This window comes from Scheffersomyces coipomensis, assembly GCF_036884675.1.
Source record: "Scheffersomyces coipomensis strain NRRL Y-17651 chromosome Unknown DFJ63scaffold_5, whole genome shotgun sequence".
Classification (NCBI taxonomy): Eukaryota; Fungi; Ascomycota; class Pichiomycetes; order Serinales; family Debaryomycetaceae; genus Scheffersomyces; species Scheffersomyces coipomensis.
The window spans coordinates 1,507,568-1,534,788 of NW_027042896.1; the positions used below are offsets into that span (position 1 = coordinate 1,507,568).

Genomic DNA, 27,221 nt, shown 5'->3' on the forward strand with positions numbered 1-27,221 from the left:
CAATAGAGCTTTAATTGGGTTGGAAGAAAGATGAACTCTTTATGATACTATGATGAATTAAAAGAAGAAAATATATAAAACAAATTAAAGCAAAAAAAAACAATTGTTATACTCTTTATTCTCAAACCCAATTTGGATTGCGCTTGTTTGCAGTGATGATATTACATGAAACTCGAGCACAAAACCATCATTGCTAGCCGCACAGAACTAATTTTCTCAGGCACTTGATTTACTATGAAATAGTCCCTAGAATATTGACATTACGACTCTATATTTCTAGTCAAAGTTCTAATATTATTCTTGTATAAGGAGTTAATTGGCTGACAATTATTCTTTACAGTTATAAATACCTCTAAATTAAAAAGGGCCAGCGCGAAAGGATATATACAGCATCATTTGTTTTGACTAAGAGCCAAAAGAAGAATCAACTGGAATTCTAAAATCAATTTTAAACTTAAAAAATGAAATTGACTTGAAGAGATAAATATTGGAACTTCTACTGTTCTGTAAACAAGGTCCAAATATATAACTCGTTTTGTATTATTAATTTCATTTCTTTACTCGAAATGCTACTTTGCCGACCGGGAAAGGATATTAATACAACTCTTCAATAAGTATAAAGCGAGATTCTTAACAGGCAATGATCAAAAAATAAGCCCCCTACAGTTCCTGGTTGATCCAGATGTGATTGCAGTACGATACTACCCAATATTTATGTTTAAACGACTTTTTAGTCACGTGATTTTGGGTCATTTCAAATTCACGTGACAAACATCTTGTGACAACATTTTCATCAGTAATCCGATATAGTGTAACGGCTAGCACGGTTCGCTTTCACCGAGCAGACCCGGGTTCGACTCCCGGTATCGGAATATTTTTTTGCAACCTATATTTTTAAATAGGTATGTATAAGAGTAGTTAAGGGTATAGCCTGTTGATTGCTGGATTTAAAGTTAAATATTATAATCTTGATATCATTGTTAGTTAATGCGAGTAAATTATTTTTATTCTATTTTTATCTTGTTTTAAATCAGAATCAAAATAATCTTTTAGCGAGACAAGCGCTTAACTTACATGTCAAGTTTGGCAACGAATCATACTTAATGACAACTTACAATCATGAGTCCACGTCTGCAGCTTACAAAGATGATTATTACGTCTATCAATCATACGATGGACCAATTGCAACTGCTCCATTGGTAATGGAAGAATCCGCTGGAACAGAGAGCTCAGACAAAGATTATCTTGAATCCACTACACGATTTTCATCTTGGTGTATAGCAAACAATGCTAGTCTATCTGAAGACGAAATTAAGCTTATGTTTCAAGAGTTGAGAGACACATTTGGTTTTCAAGTGGATAATGCAAAAAATATGTTTGAATATCTTATGATATTGTTAGATTCAAGATCAAGCAGAATGAGCTGCGATAAAGCATTAAGAAGCGTACATGCTGATTATATAGGAGGTCAGAGATCAAATTTCAAGAAGTGGTACTTCTCTGTTCATGTATTCGCCAATGTTGGAAAATCTTCTGATTATAAAGAGAGTCTGAAACAAGTCCCAAAAGATGAAGAAGATTTGGCTTCCGACGAAAATTGTATGGATGAGGCTGAATGGAATAGGAAAATGAATAGTTATACTCACACTGATTATATTTATCAAATTGGTCTTTACTTGCTCATTTGGGGAGAGGCAAATAATATAAGATTTATGCCCGAATGTTTATGCTTTATTTATCAATGTGCTTTTGATCACTTCTATGACGTGAAGTCAAAGAGTTTGACTATTGTTAAAACCCAATATACTTTTCTTGATGAAGTGATCACTCCTTTATACTGTTTTATTAGAGATCAACAAATGATTTTCAAAAACGGAAATTGGATTAAGAATACCAAGGATCACAAAAGCATCATCGGTTATGATGATGCTAATCAATTCTTTTGGTCCCCTACAGCGTTGAAAAAGATTAAAATTGACAATGGAACAAAGTTATTTGACTTATCAGAAGAAAAAAGATATCAGTTCTTAAAGTCAATTAAGTGGAATAGTTTATTCTACAAGACCTATTACGAGAGGAGATCGTGGATTCATGCACTAACCAATTTTAGTAGGGTATGGGTTATTCATATTACTATGTTTTGGTACTATACAGCTTACAATGCCCCGACTTTATACACTTTAGAGTACAGTCAGCTATTAGATAATAAACCAGCTCCACAAGTTCAGATAACAACTGTAGCTTTGGGTGGTACAATTGCTGGAATTATTTCGTTTGTTGCTATCCTTGCAGAGTACTTTTTCGTTCCAAGACAATTTCCCGTTTCGACTTTCTGGTTTTGGAGATTAGTATGTACCCTTGTTGTTATTATATTCAACATTGCACCGTCTATTTACATTTATCTATTTTTACCTTTGAATGTGTACTCAGTTCATGGTACATTAATTGCAATTATTCAATTCATATTTTCAATAATAACTTTCTTATACTTTGCGATCAAAGCTCCAAGCAGGTTATTTGAATTCGAAGGTAGACTGTTACAGAAGAAGACAATGGCAAAAGTTTTCATGTCTTCATTTCCAAAACTTCCTTTCAGGAGCAGAGTGTTCTCTTACATGTTATGGGCAAGTGTGTTTGCCGCAAAGTTCTCAGAATCATACTTTTTTTTGACTCTTTCAATTAAGGATCCAGTCAGAGTCCTTTCAATAATGACAATGAAGAGGTGTGTTGGAGATGTCATCTTTGGAAATATTATTTGTTTGCAGCAAGCAAGAATAACACTCGTATTGTTGCTCTTTACAGATCTTATACTTTTTTTCTTGGATACTTACCTTTGGTATATCGTTTGTAATTGCTTGTTTTCAATAGGTTTATCTTATTCTTTAGGAGTATCAATTTTCACACCATGGAGAAATATCTTTTTGAGACTTCCAGAAAGAATATCAAGCAAAATAATATTCTCTAACTCTAACGCTAAAGCTAATTTGATTGCTATAGCTCATGTATGGAACAGTATCATCATTTCCATGTATAGAGAACATTTACTTTCCACCGAACAAGTGAATAAGCTTGTCTTCCAGAACCTTTCTTCCTTGGATCCTAAGGAATCCAGCATCAAGTCGCCTCTTTTTTTTATATATCAAGATGATAATTCCTTTAATATGGGTGAGTTTTTTGCACCCGGAAAGGAAGCTGAACGAAGAATCTCTTATTTCGCACAATCTCTATCATGCCCACTTCCTAATTCTTACCCACTATTGGCGATACCCTCTTTCACAGTTTTAGTGCCTCATTATTCTGAAAGAATAATTCTACAATTGAGAGAAATAGTTAAAGAAGATCGTGATTCAAAAGTTTCACTTCTTGAATACTTGAAGCAATTATATCCAAAAGAATGGGAGTACTTTGTAAAGGATACGAAAGTATTAGATTTCCTTTCGTCTGACGATCTTAAGCTCCCATTGACACCTGATATCCATCAGGAGGATTCTCTGATACATAAGGTTAACGATTTGCCATATTACTGTGTTGGTTTCAAGAATTCTTCGCCAGAATACATTCTCCGGACAAGAATTTGGGCCTCTTTAAGATCTCAAACTTTGTATAGAACTACATCTGGTTTTATGAATTATGAGATAGCTATTCGTTTGTTATACAAAATTGAAAATTCATCATTTGATACTGACTTCCAATCGGAAGAGTTTGAAGCAGAGCTCAAACAATTTGTCTCCAGAAAATTTAGATTATTGGTTTCAATGCAGCGATTTCAGCAACTAAGTCCACAGGAGAAAGAAGATGTATTCACACTATTTAAAAACTATCCACATATAGAGATTTCTTATTTGGAAGAGGAAGATTTGGAAGATGGTACAGTCAATTATTATTCTACTCTAATCGATAGTGAAAATCTGAGTTCTGATGGACTTTTTAAAAAGTTTAGAATTAGGCTATCGGGAAATCCTATTTTGGGTGATGGTAAGTCAGATAATCAAAACAACTCTTTAATTTTTACCAGAGGAGAATACATACAAGTGATAGACGCTAATCAAGACAATTACCTTGAAGAATGTTTGAAAATCAAGTCAGTCTTGGCAGAATTTGAAGAAATGGAGCTTGATCGAAGCCTTGAATATATTAATGGTCAAAAGAGAAAGATCGAGCCACCTATCGCTATATTAGGAGCTAGAGAGTACATATTTTCAGAAAATATTGGAGTATTGGGAGATATTGCAGCAGGAAAGGAGCAAACCTTTGGGACTTTGTTTGCCAGAACGTTGGCTGAAATTGGAGGAAAGCTACATTATGGCCACCCAGACTTCTTGAATGCCGTATTCATGTCTACAAGAGGTGGAATATCAAAAGCTCAAAGGGGTTTGCATTTAAACGAGGATATATATGCTGGTATGACTGCAACTTGTCGCGGCGGTCGTATAAAGCACTGTGATTTTTATCAATGTGGGAAGGGCAGAGATTTAGGATTTGGCACAATTTTAAATTTCACTACAAAGATTGGGTCAGGAATGGGAGAACAATTGCTTTCAAGAGAGTATTACTATCTAGGTTGTCTGTTACCTATAGATAGATTTTTGTCATTTTATTATGCTCATGCTGGGTTTCATATAAATAATGTATTTATAATGCTTTCCCTTCAATGCTTTTTGTTGGTACTTGTGAATTTAGGATCTCTAGTTAATGAGTCAATTATATGTGAGTATAACTCGCAGGTACCCATTACTGACTTAGAAATTCCAATTGGTTGTTATAATCTAACTCCTATGTTAAGCTGGATAAGTAGATTTGTTTTGTCAATTTTCATCTGCTTTTTTATATCGTTTATTCCTCTAATAATTCAAGAATTATTGGAAAAAGGAGTTTTCAAATCTTTATACAGAATTTGTTATCACTTCACCTCAATGGCACCTTTATTTGAAGTCTTTGTGTGTCAAATTTATGCATCTTCTCTCAGAGATAATATTATGTTAGGTGGAGCAAAATATATAGCTACTGGAAGGGGGTTTGCAACTTCCAGAATGCCGTTTGCTACATTATATTCAAGATATTCAAGCATGTCTATATATGGGGGTGTAAAAGTTTGTTTGATAATAATATTTGCAACAACAACTATGTGGCAACCAGCACTCCTTTGGTTTTGGGTCACAATTATTTCCATGTGTTTTGCTCCTTTCATTTTCAATCCTCATCAGTTTGAATGGAGTGAGTTTTTCTTAGATTATAGAATATTTATCAGATGGCTTTCGAGGGGAAATCTTGTCGCGGAGAAAACATCATGGTTAGAGATGAATAGAACTTATAGGTCTCGACTTAATGGAACAATAGGGAAAACTAGGACCTCGACAATGAATATATTTGTTGGAAAGATAGTATTTCCTTTCATTGAATCACTTTTCTTTTTAACTGCTTTCATGTTTATAAATTCACAAAATGGAGTTTTCTATTGGTTTAATGTAAATCCACTACTCAGAATCACAATAATTACCATTCTTCCATTTCTTGCCAATGCAATTATCTTATTAATTCTTTCTCCAGTTTCTGTACTTTTAGTATCGTTAACTGGTTGTTGTTGTAATAAATCACAAACAATAGTTGCTGGATTTGCTCATAGTTTATCATTAATTTTCAATATTGCAAATATCTGGATTTTCTTATATTTGGAAGAATGGAACTTTAATAGAACTTTATGTGGGATTATTTTCATGATTGACTTTCATGAATTTATTAGTGATTGTATTATAATCCTTTTCTGTGGAAAGGAATCCCCATTAGCACTACTTAATTATGCTTGGTGGTCCGGGAATTGGTTTGGGACTGGTTTAGGGTGGAATATTTTAATTCAACCTATTAATGAATATTTTAGAAAGATTGTTGAACTAAACCAATTTGCTAAGGATTTTTTGATAGGTCATGTTCTTTTTTTCGCCTTGTTACCCTTTGTTTATATACCATATATTGATAGATGGCATTCGAGAATGTTATTTTGGTTAAAAAAATCAAATAAATTTCAAAAGAAAATCATTTCAAAACGTCAAAAGAGAAAGAGATCATTAAAAGTTTTGAAATATTATATTCTCCTTCATACTTTACTCTTATTGTTTATCCTGATAATATTAGCACCAATATTTGTTAAGGATTTTATACCTAATATAAAGGAAAATTTACCTGTCCAAGCATTAGAACTCTTTCAACCAAATAACCAAAATAATAATGATACAGGTGAAAGTGCACCATGGTATATACCTCGTGAGAAACCTATCCCAGTTAGCATGAGTACAATTGCATAGGATATATATATATATATATATATATAATTATTAATAGTTAAAAAAAGTTGCAAAATTTTAACTTTATCAAATGCTAAAAAAGGGCGTAGGTCGTGCGAAACAAAATATCAAAACAATCGCAACTTTTTTTTGTTTACATTTGAAATCAAAGTAGAATGTATGATAAAGTAAATGAACAGCAAATACGTTAAAGATAAGTTCAGAAGATGCCCAATAGTACTAATAATAACATGAGGGGGAGTACAAGGATATCGTCTACTCCATCTCCAGGGATCAATCATCGAACTGAACGGAAAAACAATTTGAAAAATGAACTACTACGAAAATATCAAGAACTGAATCATAATAATAATAATAAAAATCATAATAATGATTTTGAATCAGAAGATATCTTTGGAAATAGTCAAGGTGGAGTTGATTTTGATATGGCTCAAGAGTTTGCTACTATGCATTTGGGTTTTAAAAAGAAATTATCACCATCTACTAATCTTGGATTTTCACCAGTGGATACTATATCTACATCATCACCCAAAATTTCAGTTTTATCACCTGCTATGAGGAGTGGTATAGCAGTTAGTGGGATTGATAATGCTAATGCTAATAACAGTTCCAGGAGAGTAGTTACACGAGATGATCTCAGCTCATATAGTGAAGGAGATGATACTGATATAACTTCTCAATTAGATGATGAAGAATTTGAAGATATCGATAATATCTTTGGATCTGATGAAAGTGGGATATATAATAAAATGAATAAGATTTTGATTGCCAAACAATTGAAATTACAGCAAGAATCTGAATTAGAAGAAGTTGAAATATTGAAGAAGAAACAAGTACCTCAATTACATGATCCAAACGGTACTTTAAAGCTCAAAGATTTCCAACAGATCAACGGTACTAGCATCAATATTAACAATAATAACAATATTAACCATACATTGACGGATAGGAATTTAACTTTGTTAGATCAATTGGAAAATGAACGAACTATCAATTATGATTTCGTAAGAGATGATTTTGAGAATTTTGAAGATGGATTTGATAATAATGATTTTGATACCAAGATAAAGCATAGACCTGGCCCACCACCTACATCAGGGAGTATTAGGAATAAAGTTTCTATGCCATCTATTCTTAAAAAGGCTAATACCCAATCCTCGATTCAATCAATACGAAAATTCAAATCTACCGTTGATTTTGGAGGTATAATTAATAATAATAATGATGATGATGAAGAAGATAGAGGCTATAATTATAATAATAAAGTTATTCGAAAATTAGATCGAATTCCATCATTTTATAATTCACGTCCTGTTTCAGAAGAAAGTACGAATCAAAAACAATTATTAATTAATAAATATAAAGAAGCAGAAAGAGGTGTTCACAGAAAGAGACAACAACAGCAACAACAGCAACAACAGCAACACACACAACAGTACAAAACCCATGAAACAGGTAGAACAAAGATGGGGACGATTAAAAGTATCAATTCTGTCATGTCAAACAATACCATTTCACAAAATTCAAATATGATTTATAATTATGGAGAGAATCGATGGGAAGGGAATGAGATTGATTTATTAAGATTTGAAAATTTACATAAACCATCATTAATAACGTTGAATGAAGTTAAACTTAATCAAGCCAATCGAATACCTACTACTTCTAATGATAAACATACGAACATGATTTATGATAAAGAGAATCGAAGATGGATAAATTTAGATGAAGAAGATAATGAATCTATATTTAATGATATTGATGATTTAGATGATTATAAGAGGCCTTTACCAACACAACCATCATCATCATCACAACAACAACAACTGCAACAATTTTGGGATAATGATTATAAATTATCATCACCTCCAAAAATGCCTAAATCATTTAGTTCAAATAATTTACGATCCCCGATTTCAAGACGTGGTTTAAGTCAATTCACTCAACGTACTGTTTCAAGCAGTGTTGAAGAGAATGAAGATGAAGGTCATAAGGGAGAATATAGTGAATTTATGATTTCAAATACGTTATTTGAAAAATTTCAAAAGGAAGAAATTAAAATTGTAAAAAAGATTCATAATTGGTTTAATCATGAAGAAAGTTATGATTTTATTAATTATAATAATGGAGAATTATTCAATCGAGATTATTATTGGGAAATTCGAAAATTAGTTATTGAAAATGAATGAGTATTTATGAAAGTTTTATATGGAACGATATATAGGAAAATTTATGATTGTTATGAAATTAAGTTTAATTGTAGAAGTACTATTATATCATACATTGTATTGATCAAGAATGCAAAAAAAAAAAACGCAAAACAACAACAGCAGCAACAATTCTGATGTTATGTTCCTAATTTGTAAAAATTCAAACAGGCACACTAGAAAAAAGGTATGAACACTTTTTGCAGCGAGTTTTTATAGTCTATCCGTCACATAATGGTATGAATTTGAATTCGATTGCTATATGTCTGGCATATACTACCCACCAAAACAATACTTCCAAACTCTACAAAGAAAAAATGCCAAGAACTGGAACCAAAACTAGGACTTAACAATCAATCAATCACATAGATATTTATTGTCTAATTTCTAGAGGGAATAACTGTATATATATATGTATTTATAAAATTGAAAAAAAGTATATAAGGAGATTGATTTGATCCAAACTTAAATAAAAAATAAAAAGGAATAATAATATAATAATAAAGTGATATACAAAAAAGGATAATAATATTTAAAACTTAAGTGAATTAAGTTATTTAAACTAATTCATAAATGTTTTGGGAAAATTATTTTTTTGATTTTTAAAAAAGATATATAAAAATGGAGAATTGTCCAATATTTTTTTTTGAAGAAGAGAGATAAGGGGGGGGGAATGGATGGATGGGGGTTAATCCAATTAAGCAAGGATCATACCCATACCAAAGAAGATGGAAACACCAACAAGTAAAACTTTAGTGACGGCACTAATGGCAGCTTGTTTTGGAGCATCAGAAGATTTACCACTACTAGTTGAAGATGAAGAAGATTGAGAACCAGAAGCTGAACCAGAACCAGAACTTGATTTACCAGTGGCAGTTGAACCACCTAAAGTGACTGAAACTGAACCTAAACCAGAAACACCAGCTGAACTTAAGACAGCGACACAAGATGAAGCAGTAGCAGCACTCTTGATGGTAGCAGAACCAGAGAATGAACAAGCAGCATTATTAGAACCATTTTCTAAGTAATAAAGATTAAGAACGAAATTTAATTGATCTTCAGCAGAACATGGAGAGAAACTACCATATTGACCGGTGGTACCATTAGCACTAATACCCGAACAATCAATGACGGAACAAACATAATTGAAAAGATCAGCATAATCATCAGCATTAACATTGGAAGAAACAATACAATTTAAAGAATCAACCATACAAGAACAAACATCAGCATCAGGAGTTGGAGGTAAAGTAGAGTTTGCTTGCCAGTTAATGCCAAGAGCTGGACAAGAAGTTGGAGATAAAGAAACAGAAGATTCAGCAGCAGCAGTTGCAATTGATGGAGTAACGGAAGCTAATTGAGTTTGTAAATTATTGAAATCAACTAAAGTTGAGATTGAACCATCTGATAAGAGACTAACTAAACCATAATTGTTAACTTCTTCGAAATACATATAAACAATACCACCAGACCAAATATCAGTCATTTGATCACCATAAAGAGTACCAACTTCTTGGAAAAGTCTTGGTTGAACTAAGTTACAACCATATTCAGAGAAGAATAATGGAATGTTTAAATTAGCATATTGAGCAGTAATATTGGAATAACCGGATAAAGTGAAAGAAGATTTACCACACCATTCATACATATTAATACCAAAGAAATCAGCTCTTTCATCATCATCACCACAAGCGAAATAAGCAGCCAATGGGACTCTAATATCAGCATCATCATTGGCAGAGTAACCGACAGGGATTTCTCTATAACCTTGGGCTTTGATATAAGCTTTAGTATCTCTAACGGCAGCTTTAACGAAAGCAGAAGCATCAGTATTATTTGGAGCATTAGTAACTTCATTACCAGCAAAGAAACCTAAGATATTAGTATAATTTTGGAATTCATCAACAACCCCAGTATATCTTTCGAATAAATCAACAGTCCAAGCAGGAGTATCTCTATTAATGGATAAATCAGGTTCAGATAAATCAGCAATGACATAAATCCCAGCTTCATTTAATAAAGCCATACATTCAGAATGATCTTGAGAAGCATTTAAAGCATAAACTCTGATAACATTGGTTTGGATTTCTTCTAAATAAGGAATATCTCTTTTACAACCTTCTGGATCAGCTAAAGGATCAACGAAAGCATTAGTGGTATTAACAGGATTTTGTTGATAAGCAACCCCTTTCATATAAAATTGAGAACCATTATTTGAATAAAAGAATTTATTACCAACGATTTCAATAGGAGGAAGATCATCAGCTTTAACTGAAGATACGAGGGAAGTTAATAAGGTAGCGGTTGAAAGTAAAGATTTGAATAACATTGTGAAGTGATGGTTGATCTACTTTATAAAAAATATAATAATGATAATACTAAAAATAATAAAAAAAACACACAAGTGGGTTAGGATAGGTTAACGAATGAAAGTATATATGATAATGACAATGACTTTTGGGAGAAGGAGATTGACAAATAACACACAAGTTGTGAGGAGGGATGGAAGGGAGGGAGGGAGGGATGGAAGGGAGGGAGGGAGGGAGTGGTATGGAAGTGAATGTAGATAGATAAAGGATGAAAAGAGAAAGGAAGAGAGATCAAACTTGTTTTACAATTAAATGAAATGAGGATTTATTTTATTTTATAATCCCAAATTAAACCAAAAAAAAAAAATGGCCCCGATTTAAAAAATCAACAAACAAAAATAAAAAATAAATAAAAAAACAAAAAAAAAAAAAGGAGTTGAACGAAAAAAGAAAAAATTTATTTTGGTGAAGTGAAGTGAGTTCAGACAGAGTTCAAACACGATATTAAGGCTATAAGCCTTCCTTTAGATATAGTGAGGTCAGTAGTTAAAAATAGTAAGTAAATAGTAAGTAAATAATCTGACTTGGCTAGGCTTGGGCTTGGGCTTGGCCTGATAATATTATATGTTTGTGGTGTTTATTTGTCTGACTATGACGACCATTAAAGTGTATATAGAGTATACTTTGTCTATACAATACTTTACAACAGCAGTCGATAAATTAAACTGTAACAAGAGGATCTTAATATATAATACACACACACACACACAGACAATTTATCAACAACATTGATTAAATGAACTGCATTAATATTTATTATTTATTATTATTATTTGACAGTTATCATGCGATGAGCTAATTGGGTAATCGTAGTAGCAGTACTAATTAGTTAATGGTAGTATGACATTGATGAGTTACTTACTTTACCTGCAGATGTACCAGTACTTACTTACTTACTTACTGCTTAATTTAATTAGTGGCTATCACTCGCTCAATCAATTCCCATTTCTCCCGTCAAATTCAAAAAAAAAATAAATTTCTTTTTTATTTTTATTTTGAAATTTCCATTTTTAGCATCTTTGTAAACAAATATAAAGTACACGACTTTGGTACTGTATATAATATGTTGACTGTATAAAATAGTAATAACCATGACACTGTTAAAAATAATGAAACGATCTAACTTGACTATACCATATCATATCATATCATATCATACGCGTAAATATTAATAGTTAAACTACATCGTCAGTACTCATTGATGATATCGTATTTCTTCCAATTGTAAAATACCTCATTCATTAAACAATCAATCACAGACGATGATAATACTTCGACTAAGCCAAATACTATTCTATATTCAATTCTTATTGGTGGGAAATTTTTCACCACCACTACTACTTTAGCCTCTTTTACCAAAAATGATTTTCTTTTTTTTTTGATCTTTGTACACGTTTCGCACCGATCCTGTCTTTAATTTGTGATATATTCTTTTTTAAGATCTATTTCTTAAATTGGTTAAATTGGTCATGTGACATAAATCAGGTGATTGGTAGCACAAATCTACCAAATATAAAGTCAAATATTATCACCCTGGAGGCTCTTGTCAAACGTCAAAGTAAGCAGTAGCAGCTATTACTAAATCATTTAGTACCAAGGATTGTTATTTTTCATTTGGAGTGGCTAGTTCAGAATGATTTAAGGTTGATTCAATAATAGTTGCATTTAATATAAACATTACTAGTTGATACAATTGAATATATTTAATATGTACTTTTAAAACTAAATTAATATTCATATTTTTCATATTACCTATCGATGACTACGAGTCAAATGAATCAACTTACATATCATCAACTCAGTGTTACAATTATCAAATTCAATTCTTTTGTTGAGTTCACTAATATCCATCCCTTTCTTTTGATTCCCTGCATTACCTCTTAGGTAAGCTTGATACAGACGACCGAAATCCAATATAACCATTGAATTGTTGTCTGTATCATAAAGAAAGTTTGAAGCATGAATGTCTCCATGACTAGCCCCAAGCTCATGGAGACGATTGATAATAGTCCACAACTCAGTTTTCATTTGCTTATTCCAATTTAATTTATCAAGCGGCAAACCTTGACAATATTCCATCCTTATGAAAAATCCGGCAGTTGAATTTATATTTTGAGGGGCCACATCTGAATTTTCATTTATTAATAAACCAACCCCATAACATCTTGGTTTAGATTGGAAAGTATCATTCAAATAATTGTGAACCAATGCTTCACGAACAAAGCATTTAAATGTGTACTTCAACCGATCTTGAAAAGAAATAAAGTTTCCTGTCACATCGACCCGACATCTAATCGGGTCGAAAATTTTAATTACTTGAAATTGATCTTTAACGATAATAGAATAGTTCCTTTGTGGATAAGCACCACTAATTATAGAGTGAATGTTTAATTCACTATAATCTATGACTGCAAAGTTCATAGAATTGATTAATATGCAATAATTGTTAAGAGAAACTTCAATGTCCAATTTCGAAAATATTCTCTCTTCTACTGCATGGATTGCTGACAAACTATCATCTGGAAATCTAATTGAAGAGCTGTTGGGGGAGGTCACATCTTCTATATCCTCATCGTCGTTATCATTAGTTTCACCAGGACTTCGTCCAGCATATGCGTCAATAAAATCATCTATAGTATCCATCTCCGTGTCAGAAACACCAGTTTCTTCGCCATCAACACTATTCTCTTGTTTATTATCAAGCATTTGATTAGCAGAATCTCTGCTCCTGGCCAGTGTCATCAAATCCGTTTGCCGTACGTTTAAATCAACATTATCTGGTACATTTAAAAGTAATTTCTGGAATGTACTCAATAACTTATATCTTTTCAGCCGTGAATAAGATATTTGATCATCTGTTAAAACTAAAGAACTTAGAAAATCATCCTTTTTAGATTCTTCCAACCTCTTAGAGTATTTCAATACGAATAAAATTATAAAGAGAGGGAGGGACAAAATCTCATTTTTAGAATCAAAAACTATTATTTTACATGGTATTCCATGTAAATTGGAAATATCAAATGAAGGTAATGGATAGGATTCTATTACCACTCCTATACAATAGAGCGAATCCGTAATCAAGAAGCAATTGCTTCTACATAAAATAGATTCATACAACCCTTGAGAAAATAATTCCACAAATTCTCGACTTCCATGATTATTTTTTTGACTTGAAATAACAAAAGATTCATATATCTTTTTTACATCTTGTTGTTTTATTTCCAAAGGAATATTTACATCACCTTTCAAAGAAATGACTATATTTGGAATTCCTTTCATGATTGAATCTTCATCTGTTGATAGTTTCAATGTTGTTTGGTTTTTAAATTCAATCCCGTGGCTGGTAAATAATTTTCCCGCAACTTTTAATAAAGACAATAGTACCATCTCAATGTGGATTTCTTTTTCAACAGAAACAGTATCAATACTGGAATAAGGAGTATGAGGAATTGTACAAGGCCGAATATTCATCAATTCTAAATTAGACTCCATAAAACTAGTATACCGTAAATCAAACTTCGACTGAGGGTAAAAATAACCATATTTATTGAAAAATAAGTTATTTACATCATATTTTTGAGCCGTATCATTAAAACTAGCTCTTTTATTTGTGGTGGATAGTGATGATCTACTGGAAATATTTGACTTCATACTGGTGAGTTTTTTATTAATTTCCCATTTAACAGTTAGTGTTTTCATATCTAATGTATACCTTTTAAAGTTAAATGCCTCACTGACTTTTTCCGGATCCTTAAATTCTTTCTCTAGTTCTTTATTCAAAATACGAATATATATATCATTTGAAACTTTCATTAGCGCCACGTCGCTTTCAGTACAGTCTTGGATGATAAAGTGCAGGTTTAATACTTTGTAGAGAACTATGATTAATTCTTTGAATTTATATTTATACTGCTCCCAAGGAACTATAATCTTCTTAATGTCATTTAAAATTTCAGAATTATCTTGAATATTAACATCCTCTAGTATGAGTTCTAATTTTGTTAAATCTTCGAAGTATGGATTCGATATAGCGGGATCGTTTAAGATTACGAATAAATTTATTCTTTTTTCATGATTCTTTTTATAGAAATCTATATATTTCTGACAATTAATGAAATACAGAAGTGAAGTCATCTCTGATAGAAAGTAATTCTAAATTTGCATTTGTAAACACTAATTTATTTTCTTCTTATATATTTTTCTTTGCAGTAATTGAGCGGTTCCAAATTAGGAAACTTTAAACATAAATGCGCATAACAATGAAATGGGACCAAAAATGAGAAAAGTAGTGCGAAACACATTACATTATTATATACAGAACATGCCGTTTATGAATCTTGGAAATATATTTGTTATCGATATTCTTAGTATCTTCATATTCATTCTATAACTATTTTAATCATTACATTTAACTATGAGTTGGATGTGTATTGTTTATTAACATTACTCTAAACTATTTAAAGTCTTCCTACATACGTTTTGAATCATGTTTCATGCAATTGAAGTCGTCTATATACGTTCAAAAGTGTTCTATCAAATAGAATACCCTGTAACAATTGAGTAATTCGAGCAGGTCGTAATAAACGACATTGATACCTTATACCCAACTGTAATTATGTCTTTCCATGCCACCGTCCGATACCACTGTACCTTGACTATAGCTCACAGGTGTCTGCTTCATAATAGCAAACTCTACCCACAAATCATGTAAGTTCTTTAGGCAACATTAAAAGATTTGGCTCCTATTTTTCGGTTATAATATGGTATATATATATGATATCATAATTAATGATAATAACATAACTTTTGAATAAATGCGAGATATTATCCTTATCCCTATCATTTAACTAATTAATTAATTAACTAACGATTATACCAGAGAATATTCTATTTGATTCCATTCAATACTTAATAGAGGGGAGGGTGGAGGGTAAATCTGGTGGTGGTGGTTCCCCACTTTTTTCTTTTGTTAGGTTTATACTATACACAAAAAATGGTTAGTTTGATGGAAGTACTACTTAATATGGACTATACTAACTAACTACCGATATTGACTCAAAGGACTATTCATCAATCAACTATTGAATCAAACTGTATGATCAAATCAAATTAAATCAACTAAATCAAAATATATAGTGGCAAAAAATCTATTCCATAGTAATTATAGTAAGGCCCCAAATTATTTACTTACTTACCCCACCATAAAAACTTAATGTGTTGACTTTTTATATACAGTTCGTAATGCTTAAAAATTTTTCTTCTCTCTCTTTAAACTGAACACTTTTTCTTTTCTGCTCCCTCCCTCACTCACTCCACTAAAAATTTAGGGAGTACTCGGTATTTGTGTAGTGAGATTTTAGTGGCAGGTGGTGGTGAGAAAAACAAAATTAAGTAGTGGGAAATGGTTAGTGAGTGACTGAAAGAGTGAGTGGTGTGGGTAAACTAAACTAAAATAAAATAAAATAAAATATAACCAACGGAAGAAATAGATCTTTGTTGGTCACTCCTTCCTTCTTCCTTTTCTGAAATTTTTCTTATATTTCATTACTTCTTGTTACCACTTCTTTTTGTTAGATCATATCAACAACTTCATTCCAAGTAGTACTACTATTTATCATTCATCATGGCTGAAGAAAAACAAGATCGTACCCAATTATCTGATCAAGTTGGTTATTTCGATATTTATATTCGTTTTAATGATGATATGGAAAAAGATTATTGTTTCCAAATCAAGACTACTACTGTTTTTAAAGATTTATATCAAATCTTTAAGACTTTACCTATTGCATTAAGACCATCTGTATTTTATGAATCGGAACCCATTGGTTTTAAAGTTTGTACTTCACCAGGTTATCTTACTGAAGATGGAAATTTCTTATTTGATTATAATGCCACCAAATTTCAAAGATCAATTCCAAGTATAAATTCATTAGTTAGTGATCATGTTTGGCCTGGTCAATTAATATTACCAATTTGGAAATTCAATTATTTCAACTTTTATAGTTTAATTTCATTCTTAGTAACTTGGTTATATACTGATTTACCTGATTTTATAAGTCCAACTCCAGGAATTTGTTTAACAAATCAAGCTACAAAAGGTTTAAGTTGGTTGGCCCTTTATTTCAATCAAGCTAAATTATCAAATATGTTAATTGAAGATATTAATTCACCAGTATCAGTAATGGGTCAAATTATTTTCTTTGTGGTTCATATTTTTAAAGTTTTAATTATTTTTGCTTTATTATATACTGGTACTTTTAATCCAATTAAAATCTTTAGAATTTCAAATAGAAATATTAAATTAGAAATCACCAAAGAAGAATTAGTTGAATTAGGTTGGACTGGTACCAGAAAGGCAACTCCAGATGAATATAAAGATTATTATCGTGAATATAAAATTAAAGAACATGGTGGTATGATTGCTGCTCATAAAGCTGGATTATTTGAAAATTTAAAGAATTTAGGATGTTTATTAGAAGAAGGAGAAGGTTATAATACTCCAATTGATACTAAAGTTACATTAGATGATTTATTAAAAGATGTGGAAAAGAATTCTGAAGTTGATGAAGATGGTGATGAAGTTCTTTCTGATTTTAAATTATCAATAAGTTATGAATATTTCGCTCAATTAGGATCAGTTTTCACTAAATTTATTGATGATAAAGAAGGTACGGAATTAAATGATTATATTAAACAATATAGAAGATATGGTTTATTATTTTCAAATGATACTGTCAAAAATATCGTTAAAAGAAGAAAAGCTATTCAATTAGTTAAGAAATTAGAAGCTGATAAAAAGAAGGATTAAATCGTTCTTTCTGTCTTTTTTTGACTTTTACTTTGTTCATTTTTTATCTTATCATCCCAAGTTGTATTAATCTAATCTTGTTTCTTTTTATCATAATCTTACCTTACTTTTTACTAACTCTTTATATATATGTACTTTTTTATTTCACTATATAATGATCCTCTTAGTCTTTTTTTGCCTTTATAAAAAATAAAATTTAATAATTTACGCCCAACTGAAAAAATACAATTTTAATTTTTTTTTTCGGACACCAAGTCCGATCTGTAAACTATCGTCATATAACTACGATTAATGGTGGTGAAGTATCTATACTCTATAAAGGAGAATAAAAGTGTTCCTTTGCAACATGTGTTATCATCGTTAATAGATTCATCAAAGTCATCATCATCATCATCATCATTGTCAAGCTTTAACAAAATCATCTATGTAAATAACACCATACCTGATAATATCTTACAAGTAACGCGTCAATTAAATATTAATCAAAAACTATTAACTAAAATAGAATATGAAAAAGTAACAACCTTACCTGAGTTAGTCACTGTAATCAATAGTAATAAGGATGCTGAAGGTAATAATCAAGTTATGATCATGGTGGATGAATTTCATTGGTTGATAGATAGTCAGATCAATACTTTGAATTATAATGATATAAATAAATCGATAATTGACATAATTCAAGCGGGTTATAATGATAGAGTTATAGTATATATATTTGATGATCGATCAAATGAGTTTATAAAATTATTAGTAGATGAATATAATGAAATTTAATGATATATTTCCAACGTAAAGCTCATGGTTCAAATAAAGTTAAGGTTTAAGATAATCTTAATAGTTCAAGGTATGATTTAAATTAAGCGATATCGGTAGAGTGTAATATTCATCGGTATCTCCTATTTTCCAGAGTCAAAATGGGTATTATCTTGCATTATCAATAATAGATCAATACTATAATATACACGTTTAATAAGGATAATAGACGTTACGTTTCTTTTTCAAGTCCGTTTCTTTTCATATGGCCGATTTAACCGATTCTACATACATATGATGTCTTCTTTTCATGTTTGGATAGCCCCTATTATAACTCCTTGTAACGAATGATAAAAGAAATTAAGCTAAAAAAGAAATCAAAACCGGACCGTTATAATCAAAACTTCTAGACTTTAGATTTCTTTTTAATTACTTGATTCATAATGTTCTATTCTATAGTTTCCAGAATGAGTTCATTACTAAGAAGACTGTTAGAATTGGACTATTAACAAATCCATCGACTCATCATCCTAATTTAGCTATAATCAGTACAGTTTCTTTTTATGATTCAAATTTTGAACCTGTACCTTTTATTTCTTTTTTTTGATATTTGGTAGTTAGCGATAAAAACAAAATGTTTTGTGACATCTCGTAAAATAATTAAGTTGGCAAGCCGAATCTTTACTTAGTTACTTTTTTCTTTCCCTATCTTCCCGCAAGTAAAAAAAAGGAAAGGCTCAAGGCAGCACCACCACCACTAAATGCTAGGGAGAAATTAAGAAGAAAAAAACAAAAGAGTAAGAAAATTACCGGCTGATAAAAACAGATCATAAATTTTATCGGGATAGTATCTATTTCAAGTAAGACAAAGACTAAACTAACTAACAAAGAAATAATAGAGATAGATGATATTTTCACAAGTTTTCTCATGACTAGTCGTATGTTTAAAACTAAATAAGACAAAGGAAAGGAAAGGAAAGAACGGAGTATTAACTATTTAGTCTCCCCATAAATAGTGAGATTTCATTTAACTTAACTTAATACTGAAATCAAATGATCGGTAGAAAATTAAAATTTTTGTGGTTCTATTAATCAAATTTTAAGCCAAAAAATTTTCTTTCTTTTCCCCTCCGTTTCCCCCATTCTTTTTTATTAAAGTTCAGTTGTCAGTTTAACTATGACAATTCCTGTATACAAGCCATTGTATCAGACAAAAACAGTAAAAAGGATCGATTGTTTGCGGCTCTGCCCCTCTTTTCTTTTTTTTTGTCTTACTTTTAAAGTAAAGTGCCCCACCTTGACCCCAACTACACAAAAGTCAAAAATTTCGATTGTGTTTGCTTTTTTTTTTTGGTTTAATTAACGGCTTAACTTTCTTAAAAATAGGAGTCAAACCAAAATGCAAATCAGGAAATTTTATTATATGTTACAAATGTGTATTGTGTGGGTGGGTTTACAATTCGATTCAATTCAAAAGGTATATAACCAAATGTAAATTATATATAAAAGTAAAAAAATCCCCCACCTTTCTCTGTCTAATAAACCTTATTCCTTGTCAACTTATCTTATGACTATTTAGTTAATACTTATATCTTACTGTTACTTATAATCTATATAACTGAGATCGCGTCTACTATTTCAACATGACAACAGTTACACAACAACCACCACCACAACAAGATAGTTTATACGTATCTCCCACCAATTTATTATCTCCTTGTGATTCATGTGTTACTATATCAGAAACTAATTATTATAATCAATCCCAACCATCATCCAATAATCTTCAATCTATCCTTTACTCCAATTTTGATGAAAAACAATTTCATCAACAATTAATTGAAACTTTTTTACATTCAAGATCAAAATTATCTTCCAATAGCGTGATTGTAAATAATCATATTGAACCAACCACAACCACTGAACAAGAAATTACATTAATTCATAATGAAAATAATCAAATTGTGATTAAATTATCTTCCATCATAAATTTAATTAATACCTTTTTATATAATCATGGTGAACAATATCAAATCGATACTAAAGATTTAACCATCAATCATTTAATCATCTATTTATATTATAATCAATTAACTTTGTTTTCATTTGATAATATTGCTTATATTAATCAATTTAATCTTTTCCATCTTGGGAAATGTTTAAAATTCAATCATTCCAATATAAATTTAGTTTATTTGAATAAATTAAAATTAAATCAATTTAATACGTTTTTATTAAGTGTATTGAATCAGAATCAATCAAGTTCGGCCACTAATGTTTATCGATATTTTAATATTGATAATTATCTTTGTGAATCATTACATATTTCCAATAAGAATAAACATAAATTTTCAAAATCAGTGGTTAATATGTTAGTTAAGAAAATCAAACATTCATCGATTGAAAGCAGTAGTACTACAACTACTATTTCAAAAGATTATATCACAACCACATCTTCAGTTCAATCAGTTGATTCTTCATTATCTTCATCGGCATCAATTTCAACAACTGCAAAATCTTCTAAACCTTCAAAACTGAAAAAGTTTAAATTCTCGTTAAAAAGAATATTCACCTAAAAGTAGGGGGTTTTCCTATTATCTTTTCTCTTAATGCTGGCATTTTTGGGTGGTAATACTTGATGTATTTGACCCTGTATGTATAGATAGATCTATATATATATAATTTTGTATTTTTATAGTAGTGGTAATTTTTTAATGTATAATGAATCGGGTTTATATTTCGTTTTGTTTGTAGATTCAAGCTTTGTCAAGAAGTTTTTTATGACATAACGTTTTCGACATAATTGAGAATTCTGCGACATAAGACAGAAAAGAAAAAAATTTCGGTATGTCTATCTGTCCTAATGGAACTCTTCCCATTTACAATAACTACAATTAAGTACTTTTAATAGTTTATAACCGTTTCGTTTATTTTTTTTTTCTTTTTTTAATATATATAAGTTTTATAGTAATTAATATATAAAGTAAAAAAAAGGAAGGATATATTGATTGACTAAAATTAATTGCAAACAATACATTTTATGATGGGAGAATGAAGGGTGAGGTGAAAAAGGATTTGAACTTGACTTTATTTATTTATGGGTAAGAATTTTGTCAAGTAAATCCCATCCATTTAATGTGATTGATTGTGATATTTGTTGTTGTTGTTTATAAAAATTTAGGAAATATTATTATAATTTGATTTGATTTTGAAGATATTTGAAATGAAATAATGAATAAAATTTCGAATTTAATTATGGTTTGGTGAGATGAGTTGAATGATGATACATTTAATAACCAAAAGCAGCTAATTGTTGAGCAGCTTCAGATTCAGCAGTAGAAGCTTTAGCAGCATTAAGTTTTTTAGTTAAAGCCTTCTTCTTAGCGTAATATTCAGCACCTTGTAATTTTCTCTTTTCTTCTAATTTATCAACAACAGATTCGTATTTCCAACCAACAGCAGAAGATAATTTACCAACAGTAGTATATTTTCTACCTGGTTTCAATCTTAAAACTCTTAAAGCTTGAGGAACAACAACTCTCTTCTTTTTATCATATGGAGGTGGAACACCTTCGAAAACCTTAAGTCTTTCTAAAGCAGCCTTACCTCTGGCAGTTTTATGAGGAATCATACCTCTTAAAGCTTTGTAAAAGATTCTTGAAGGAGCTCTGAAATGGAATGGACCATGAGTTTTGTTGAATCTAGTAGATTTTCTTAAATAATCATGAAACTTTAATTTGTTTCTGAAAAATTCACCTGAAATGTTTAATTCTTCGGCTCTAACAACGACAACTTTTTGACCATTTAATAATTGTTTGGCAACAATAGAAGCTAAACGACCTAATAAATGACCTTTACCGTCAATAACAACAACTGGTTCAAAGGTAGACATTGTATATTATATGGTTGAATGGATTGATTACCTTAAGAAGAGAAAAGAAAATAATAATTTAATTTTTTTAATATTAAAGAAATTGAAGAAGAGAAAACTTTTTTTTCACAAACCACACACTGTAAAGGGAAGCACTCACTCACTATAGAAGTTTACTATGGGACAGTGAGAAATTAGTGAGAGAGTGACAATTCATTTTGTTTGACAGTGAAGTGAAGTGAAGTGTGAGTGAGTGGGAGTGCGAAGGTCAAAATTATAATGTATGGCGACTGTATATAAAGTGACGAAGCGATCATGTGATCTGGTGGTGGGTGGGGGCTGGAGCCCTAGTGATGTTTTTCTCATAGATAACGTTAGATTGCAAAAAGAGACCAAATCAAACCTATGCAAGATCTAACCATAACTATAGATACCAATTACTACAACTCTAATAGGATAAAACTTTAAACTTTTATTATTACTTTTTAAAACACACTTAACTAATTAAACCAACTAACTATAAAAAACATTAACAACAACAACAACAACTATACCTACACCTACACCTTAATTTCTTTGCTCTCAATCAATGAGTTAACAACAGAAAGAATAGCTTCAATAGAGGCTTGCGATACATCAGAATTAATACCACATCCCCATGCTTTAACATTGTTACCACTAGAATTAACATATCCTAATTCAATATAGGTAGCAGCTTGAGCTTGAGTTCCACTACCTAAACTATGTTCGGAATAATTTATAACTTCAAATAAAATTCCAAATTGATTTGAAATAGCATTTATAAATGACGAAATTGGTCCATTACCTTGACCTTTAATATTAATTAATTGTTGATTTTGTTTATTATTTAAAATAGCATAGATTTGACGATCATTATTCGATTTATTCTTGGTAATTTCAAAATCTTTTAAGGTAATTGGATTATTAATGAAATATTCGGCTTTAAATAATTGATTAATTTCTTCCGATTTTAATTCTCTACCTAATGAATCAGCTTTATTTTGTACTATACTTGAAAATGAAACTTGTAATTGTCTGGGTAAATCTAATCCTAATGTTCTTAAAATAACCCATGCCGCTCCTCCTTTACCTGATTGAGAATTAACTCTAATAACAGCTTCATAGGATCTTCCAATATCTTTGGGATCTAATGGTAAATATGGTATAGCCCATTTTGGATCTTGTCTTTCTTCTTGCTTTTGGAACCCCTTTTTAATAGCATCTTGATGTGATCCACTAAATGCACTAACCACTAATGGTCCTCCATATGGAGCTCTAGCATGAACTGGGATTTTATTACATCTTTCACTAACATCTATCACACTTTCAATATCTGAAAAATCTAATTCAGGTGAAACTCCATTAGTATACATATTAAGAGCAACAGTAACTAAATCAACATTACCAGTTCTTTCACCATTACCAAAAAGACATCCTTCAACTCTATCAGCCCCAGCTAATAATCCTAATTCAGTAGCTGCAACCCCACATCCACGATCATTATGACAATGAACTGAAACACAGATTTTTTCACGTTCAGTTATATGATTACAGAAATATTCAATTTGATCAGCATAAACATTAGGTGATGATACTTCAACTGTAGCAGGTAAATTAAAAATTAAGGGAGTCTTTTCCGTTGGTTGCCAAACATTCTTAACTGCTTCACAAATTTCAACTGCAAATTGAGTTGGAGTATCTGAAAAACATTCTGGTGAAAATTCTAAAGTCCATTCCGTTTCTTGCATGGTTGGATCATCTTTAGTTAAGGATCTAACTAATTTAGTGGTTTCAATAGCTTTAGCAATAGCATCTTCTTGTGTCATATTGAATACCACATCACGGAAAACATCAGAAGTAGCTAAATAAGTATGAATAGTGGCCTTTTTAGCTCCTTTCACAGATTCAACTGTTCTTCTAATTAATGGTTCTCTTGATTGAGTTAAAACTTGAATAGAAATATCTTCGGGAGCATTTTCAACCGCATATCTAGTAAAATCAAAATCAGTTTGTGATGCAGATGGGAATGAAACTTCAATTTCTTTAAATCCAATTTCAATTAATTTATGAAAATATTCCTTCTTCTCTTCAACTGACATTGGATCAGGTAAAGATTGATTACCATCTCTTAAATCAGTAGATAACCATCTTGGAGCTTTAGTTATGGATTTATTGGGCCAAGTTCTATTAGGTAAAGCAACACCTTTAAAAGCAGAATATTTCTTTGATGGATCTTTTAACATATTCTTATAAGCTAACTTCACTGGAGGTATTCTCCCCAGATTAGCTGCCACTTTTTGAAAAAGTCTAAATGATGGTTTAAACATATTATCGATTTGGATGTATAATAGTGAATCCTAATCAAAGAAGAACACTAGTAGTTAAAGTTGTTGATTATATTTTAAAATTAATGAACAAGTTATGAATCATAATAAAATAATTGAAAAATCCCCACCTATACAGGACCGGTGAAGGTCCGTCATAACACTTTTTTTCTTTTCGTCATACAATTTAAACCTCACCTGAGAGGAGAGGAGAAAAAATATTTTTTTTCTTTATCAAAATTTAAAACACGTGATTGACACAAAGAAAGAAAATTATCATTCCCCACTTTTGAAAGGGGCTACCAAGTTAAATCAAAAATGAGGGTCTAAATTTAGAAATATTCACTATCATCAGCAGAATACTTAAAGGAACTTTTTAATTCAATTATGAGATAATACAAGATTTCTTAATGTTCTATACTCATCAAGATGGATTATGAAGGACAATTCATTAGAAATTACTTCACAGCGTTACCATATGATATCATACATCGTATTATTCAATTGATTCCTTATAGCAAAATAAAATTGTTGATACAAGTAAATGCATTTGAACCAGCCGTTTGCTACTAATTATGCAAAGATGTTTTTATACGGAAAGATGAACCTCCTGAACCAAATCAATTGATGCGTATTGGAGTAGTATTAGGTGAACCGTACAAACCATATGAACTATTTAGATTTTGCGATCATGGAATAATGTTAGATAGATGGCCAAACATTTTAAAGAATAACCTACCTAGAAGTCTTCATATCCAAGGAAATATTGAGGAGATAACAAATTATTTATTTGAAAACTCAAATAGGATAAATTCAATTGATGATATAAAAATCTCATTACGTATCGATTTATGTCCCATACCGAGAGCAAGGATTTCTATTAAGAAGCTTTTATTAGAAAAATTAACATTATTTCAAATTTGTTTTTCATTAAAGAAGTATCTGGCATCTGCCAGAGAAGTATTAGTTAAATTCAAGATTGATACAAGAGATGATTTAGAAGAGTTAAAGAAATTTTCGAATAAGTTGGGACGTCCTAGACTGTTGTTTACTATTTATGAATGTTTGCCAAACACTGTTACTTTTATGAGACTTACTAATGCTAAGGAGCTTCCTTTCTTTAATAATTTAAATCATTTGAAATCATTGTCATTTATTGATGTAGATATTCAATATTTAAAATTACCTGATTCATTGGAGAATCTTACTTTCAGTAGTAGCAGATTCGAAGATCTGGTCCAAGAAATTAGATTTTCACCTAATTTGAAATCTATTAAGATTGCAAATACTATGTATAAGCATAACCAGACTTTTTCAAATTGGCCAAATACATTAAAATCATTAACAATGGAGAATAATTATGGCAGAGATTGTATTATAAGTGATTTACCTAATAGTTTGGAATTTTTACTAATATCCCTGTTAAAATCTTTTAATGACATTAATTTGAATATTGAAATATTTCCAGAATCTTTGCTAGATTTAACATTATTAAAAGTTGTTTTTCCTCAAGAATTTAATAGCGAAAAGATTCCTCAAAGATTGAAAAGATTGGAATTGTCAATAGATTTGACATCATTAAGTGATTGGGTATTACCAGATTCATTGATTCACTTGAATTTAGACAATAATATTATAGAAAGTATAACTGATTATAACAATCCCAATTTAAATAAAGATTGGCAACAGTTGACACATTTACGATACTTATCACTAGCGAATAATTCAATAACTCAATCCTCAATAATCGATTGGTTACCACCCCCAACTTTAAACTACCTAACCTTACGAGCAAATCAAATTAATGATTTGAATATTTCACTTTTCAAAGAAGAAGGGAGAATATATACCAATAATCTTCTTAAAATTGATGTTTCTCTCTGTCCAGTCACTAGCATTCCAGATGATTTCTATTTCCCAGAAAATGTGTATGAATTCTATCTAAGTGGAACAAATCTTCAATCAAGGTTTCTTCCATTTTCTATAAGATCTAAGAGATTAACTAAGATTATTACTCGTGACACAGACTATAAATTAGACAAGTAGTTCAATAAAATACTAGTGGTGTAAATATGTTCAGAGTACATAGAAAGGAACTTACAAGTGCTGCAACCAAAATTTTGCAGTCACATTCTCTTATAGAAATACATATCTATTAAACATAGCATTGTAAATATTTCATATTCATTGTGCTGAAATGAATCAGGAATATGAACTTCTTGTCTAGACTTCTCTAATATTTCTTTCTAATCTCATAATTCAAATTATATCCAATCTAAACAAAATAATCATATTTTCACTAGTACAAATGCTAAAATCTGACTAAAATATTCACAGAAAAACATAGAATGCTTCTTATATTAAACAAAATTTAGGATGTAACTTAAATTAAATAAGATTAGATCAGTTATAAAACTTTTTGATTCACTTATCCTGAATTTGATCTCTTTTAAGGGCAGATATAACCAATTTATTCCATTTTCTGGGGGAATGATGATAAATGTCACGAGATAGATTAAATAGAGGTATGGATGCGATGGATGTAGCTCCCTTTTTGTTATGAAAAATT

At 30.5% G+C, this 27,221-nt stretch overlaps 9 protein-coding genes and 1 non-coding gene across 10 annotated transcripts; 6 read left to right on the top strand and 4 right to left on the bottom strand. All coding sequences in view use genetic code 12, as the record gives it.

The window, feature by feature from the left end:
• Nucleotides 1-791: 791 nt before the first annotated feature.
• DFJ63DRAFT_206982 (1,3-beta-glucan synthase component-domain-containing protein) lies at nucleotides 792-6,402 on the top strand. The gene has a single exon (XM_064904003.1). The coding sequence runs from the start codon at nucleotides 1,104-1,106 to the stop codon at nucleotides 6,297-6,299; it is 5,196 nt and encodes a 1,731-aa protein (XP_064761335.1). The 5' UTR covers nucleotides 792-1,103; the 3' UTR covers nucleotides 6,300-6,402.
• DFJ63DRAFT_t107 lies at nucleotides 801-872 on the top strand. The gene has a single exon. It is a non-coding gene; the product is annotated as a tRNA-Glu (tRNA).
• A 127-nt stretch (nucleotides 6,403-6,529) lies between the features above and the next one.
• Nucleotides 6,530-8,488, top strand: BFA1 (Bfa1p; the record flags this gene model as incomplete). The annotated part of the gene is made up of 1 exon (XM_064906394.1): nucleotides 6,530-8,488. One exon carries the CDS (start codon nucleotides 6,530-6,532, stop codon nucleotides 8,486-8,488), a length of 1,959 nt encoding a protein of 652 aa, XP_064761336.1.
• A 363-nt stretch (nucleotides 8,489-8,851) lies between these two features.
• Nucleotides 8,852-11,051, bottom strand: PHR2 (1,3-beta-glucanosyltransferase). Its single transcript, XM_064907161.1, has one exon. The coding sequence runs from the start codon at nucleotides 10,833-10,835 to the stop codon at nucleotides 9,204-9,206; it is 1,632 nt and encodes a 543-aa protein (XP_064761337.1). The 5' UTR covers nucleotides 10,836-11,051; the 3' UTR covers nucleotides 8,852-9,203.
• Nucleotides 11,052-12,355: 1,304 nt separating this feature from the next.
• DFJ63DRAFT_320244 (uncharacterized protein) lies at nucleotides 12,356-15,201 on the bottom strand. The gene has a single exon (XM_064907162.1). The coding sequence runs from the start codon at nucleotides 15,007-15,009 to the stop codon at nucleotides 12,628-12,630; it is 2,382 nt and encodes a 793-aa protein (XP_064761338.1). The 5' UTR covers nucleotides 15,010-15,201; the 3' UTR covers nucleotides 12,356-12,627.
• Nucleotides 15,202-16,498: 1,297 nt separating this feature from the next.
• On the top strand, nucleotides 16,499-17,683 carry DFJ63DRAFT_336737 (uncharacterized protein; the record flags this gene model as incomplete). Its single annotated transcript, XM_064908430.1, has 1 exon — nucleotides 16,499-17,683. The coding sequence occupies one exon, from the start codon at nucleotides 16,499-16,501 to the stop codon at nucleotides 17,681-17,683; it is 1,185 nt and encodes a 394-aa protein (XP_064761339.1).
• A 2,256-nt stretch (nucleotides 17,684-19,939) lies between these two features.
• Nucleotides 19,940-21,171, top strand: DFJ63DRAFT_206973 (uncharacterized protein). The gene has a single exon (XM_064904002.1). It carries the CDS (start codon nucleotides 20,080-20,082, stop codon nucleotides 21,010-21,012), a length of 933 nt encoding a protein of 310 aa, XP_064761340.1. The 5' UTR covers nucleotides 19,940-20,079; the 3' UTR covers nucleotides 21,013-21,171.
• Nucleotides 21,172-21,725: 554 nt separating this feature from the next.
• RPL16A (60S ribosomal protein uL13) lies at nucleotides 21,726-22,328 on the bottom strand (the record flags this gene model as incomplete). The annotated part of the gene is made up of 1 exon (XM_064905145.1): nucleotides 21,726-22,328. One exon carries the CDS (start codon nucleotides 22,326-22,328, stop codon nucleotides 21,726-21,728), a length of 603 nt encoding a protein of 200 aa, XP_064761341.1.
• Nucleotides 22,329-22,597: 269 nt separating this feature from the next.
• Nucleotides 22,598-24,967, bottom strand: LEU4 (2-isopropylmalate synthase). Its single transcript, XM_064904001.1, has one exon. The coding sequence runs from the start codon at nucleotides 24,653-24,655 to the stop codon at nucleotides 22,868-22,870; it is 1,788 nt and encodes a 595-aa protein (XP_064761342.1). The 5' UTR covers nucleotides 24,656-24,967; the 3' UTR covers nucleotides 22,598-22,867.
• On the top strand, nucleotides 24,968-26,804 carry DFJ63DRAFT_206970 (uncharacterized protein). Its single transcript, XM_064904000.1, has one exon. The coding sequence runs from the start codon at nucleotides 25,280-25,282 to the stop codon at nucleotides 26,696-26,698; it is 1,419 nt and encodes a 472-aa protein (XP_064761343.1). The 5' UTR covers nucleotides 24,968-25,279; the 3' UTR covers nucleotides 26,699-26,804.
• The last annotated feature ends 417 nt before the right edge of the window (nucleotides 26,805-27,221 follow it).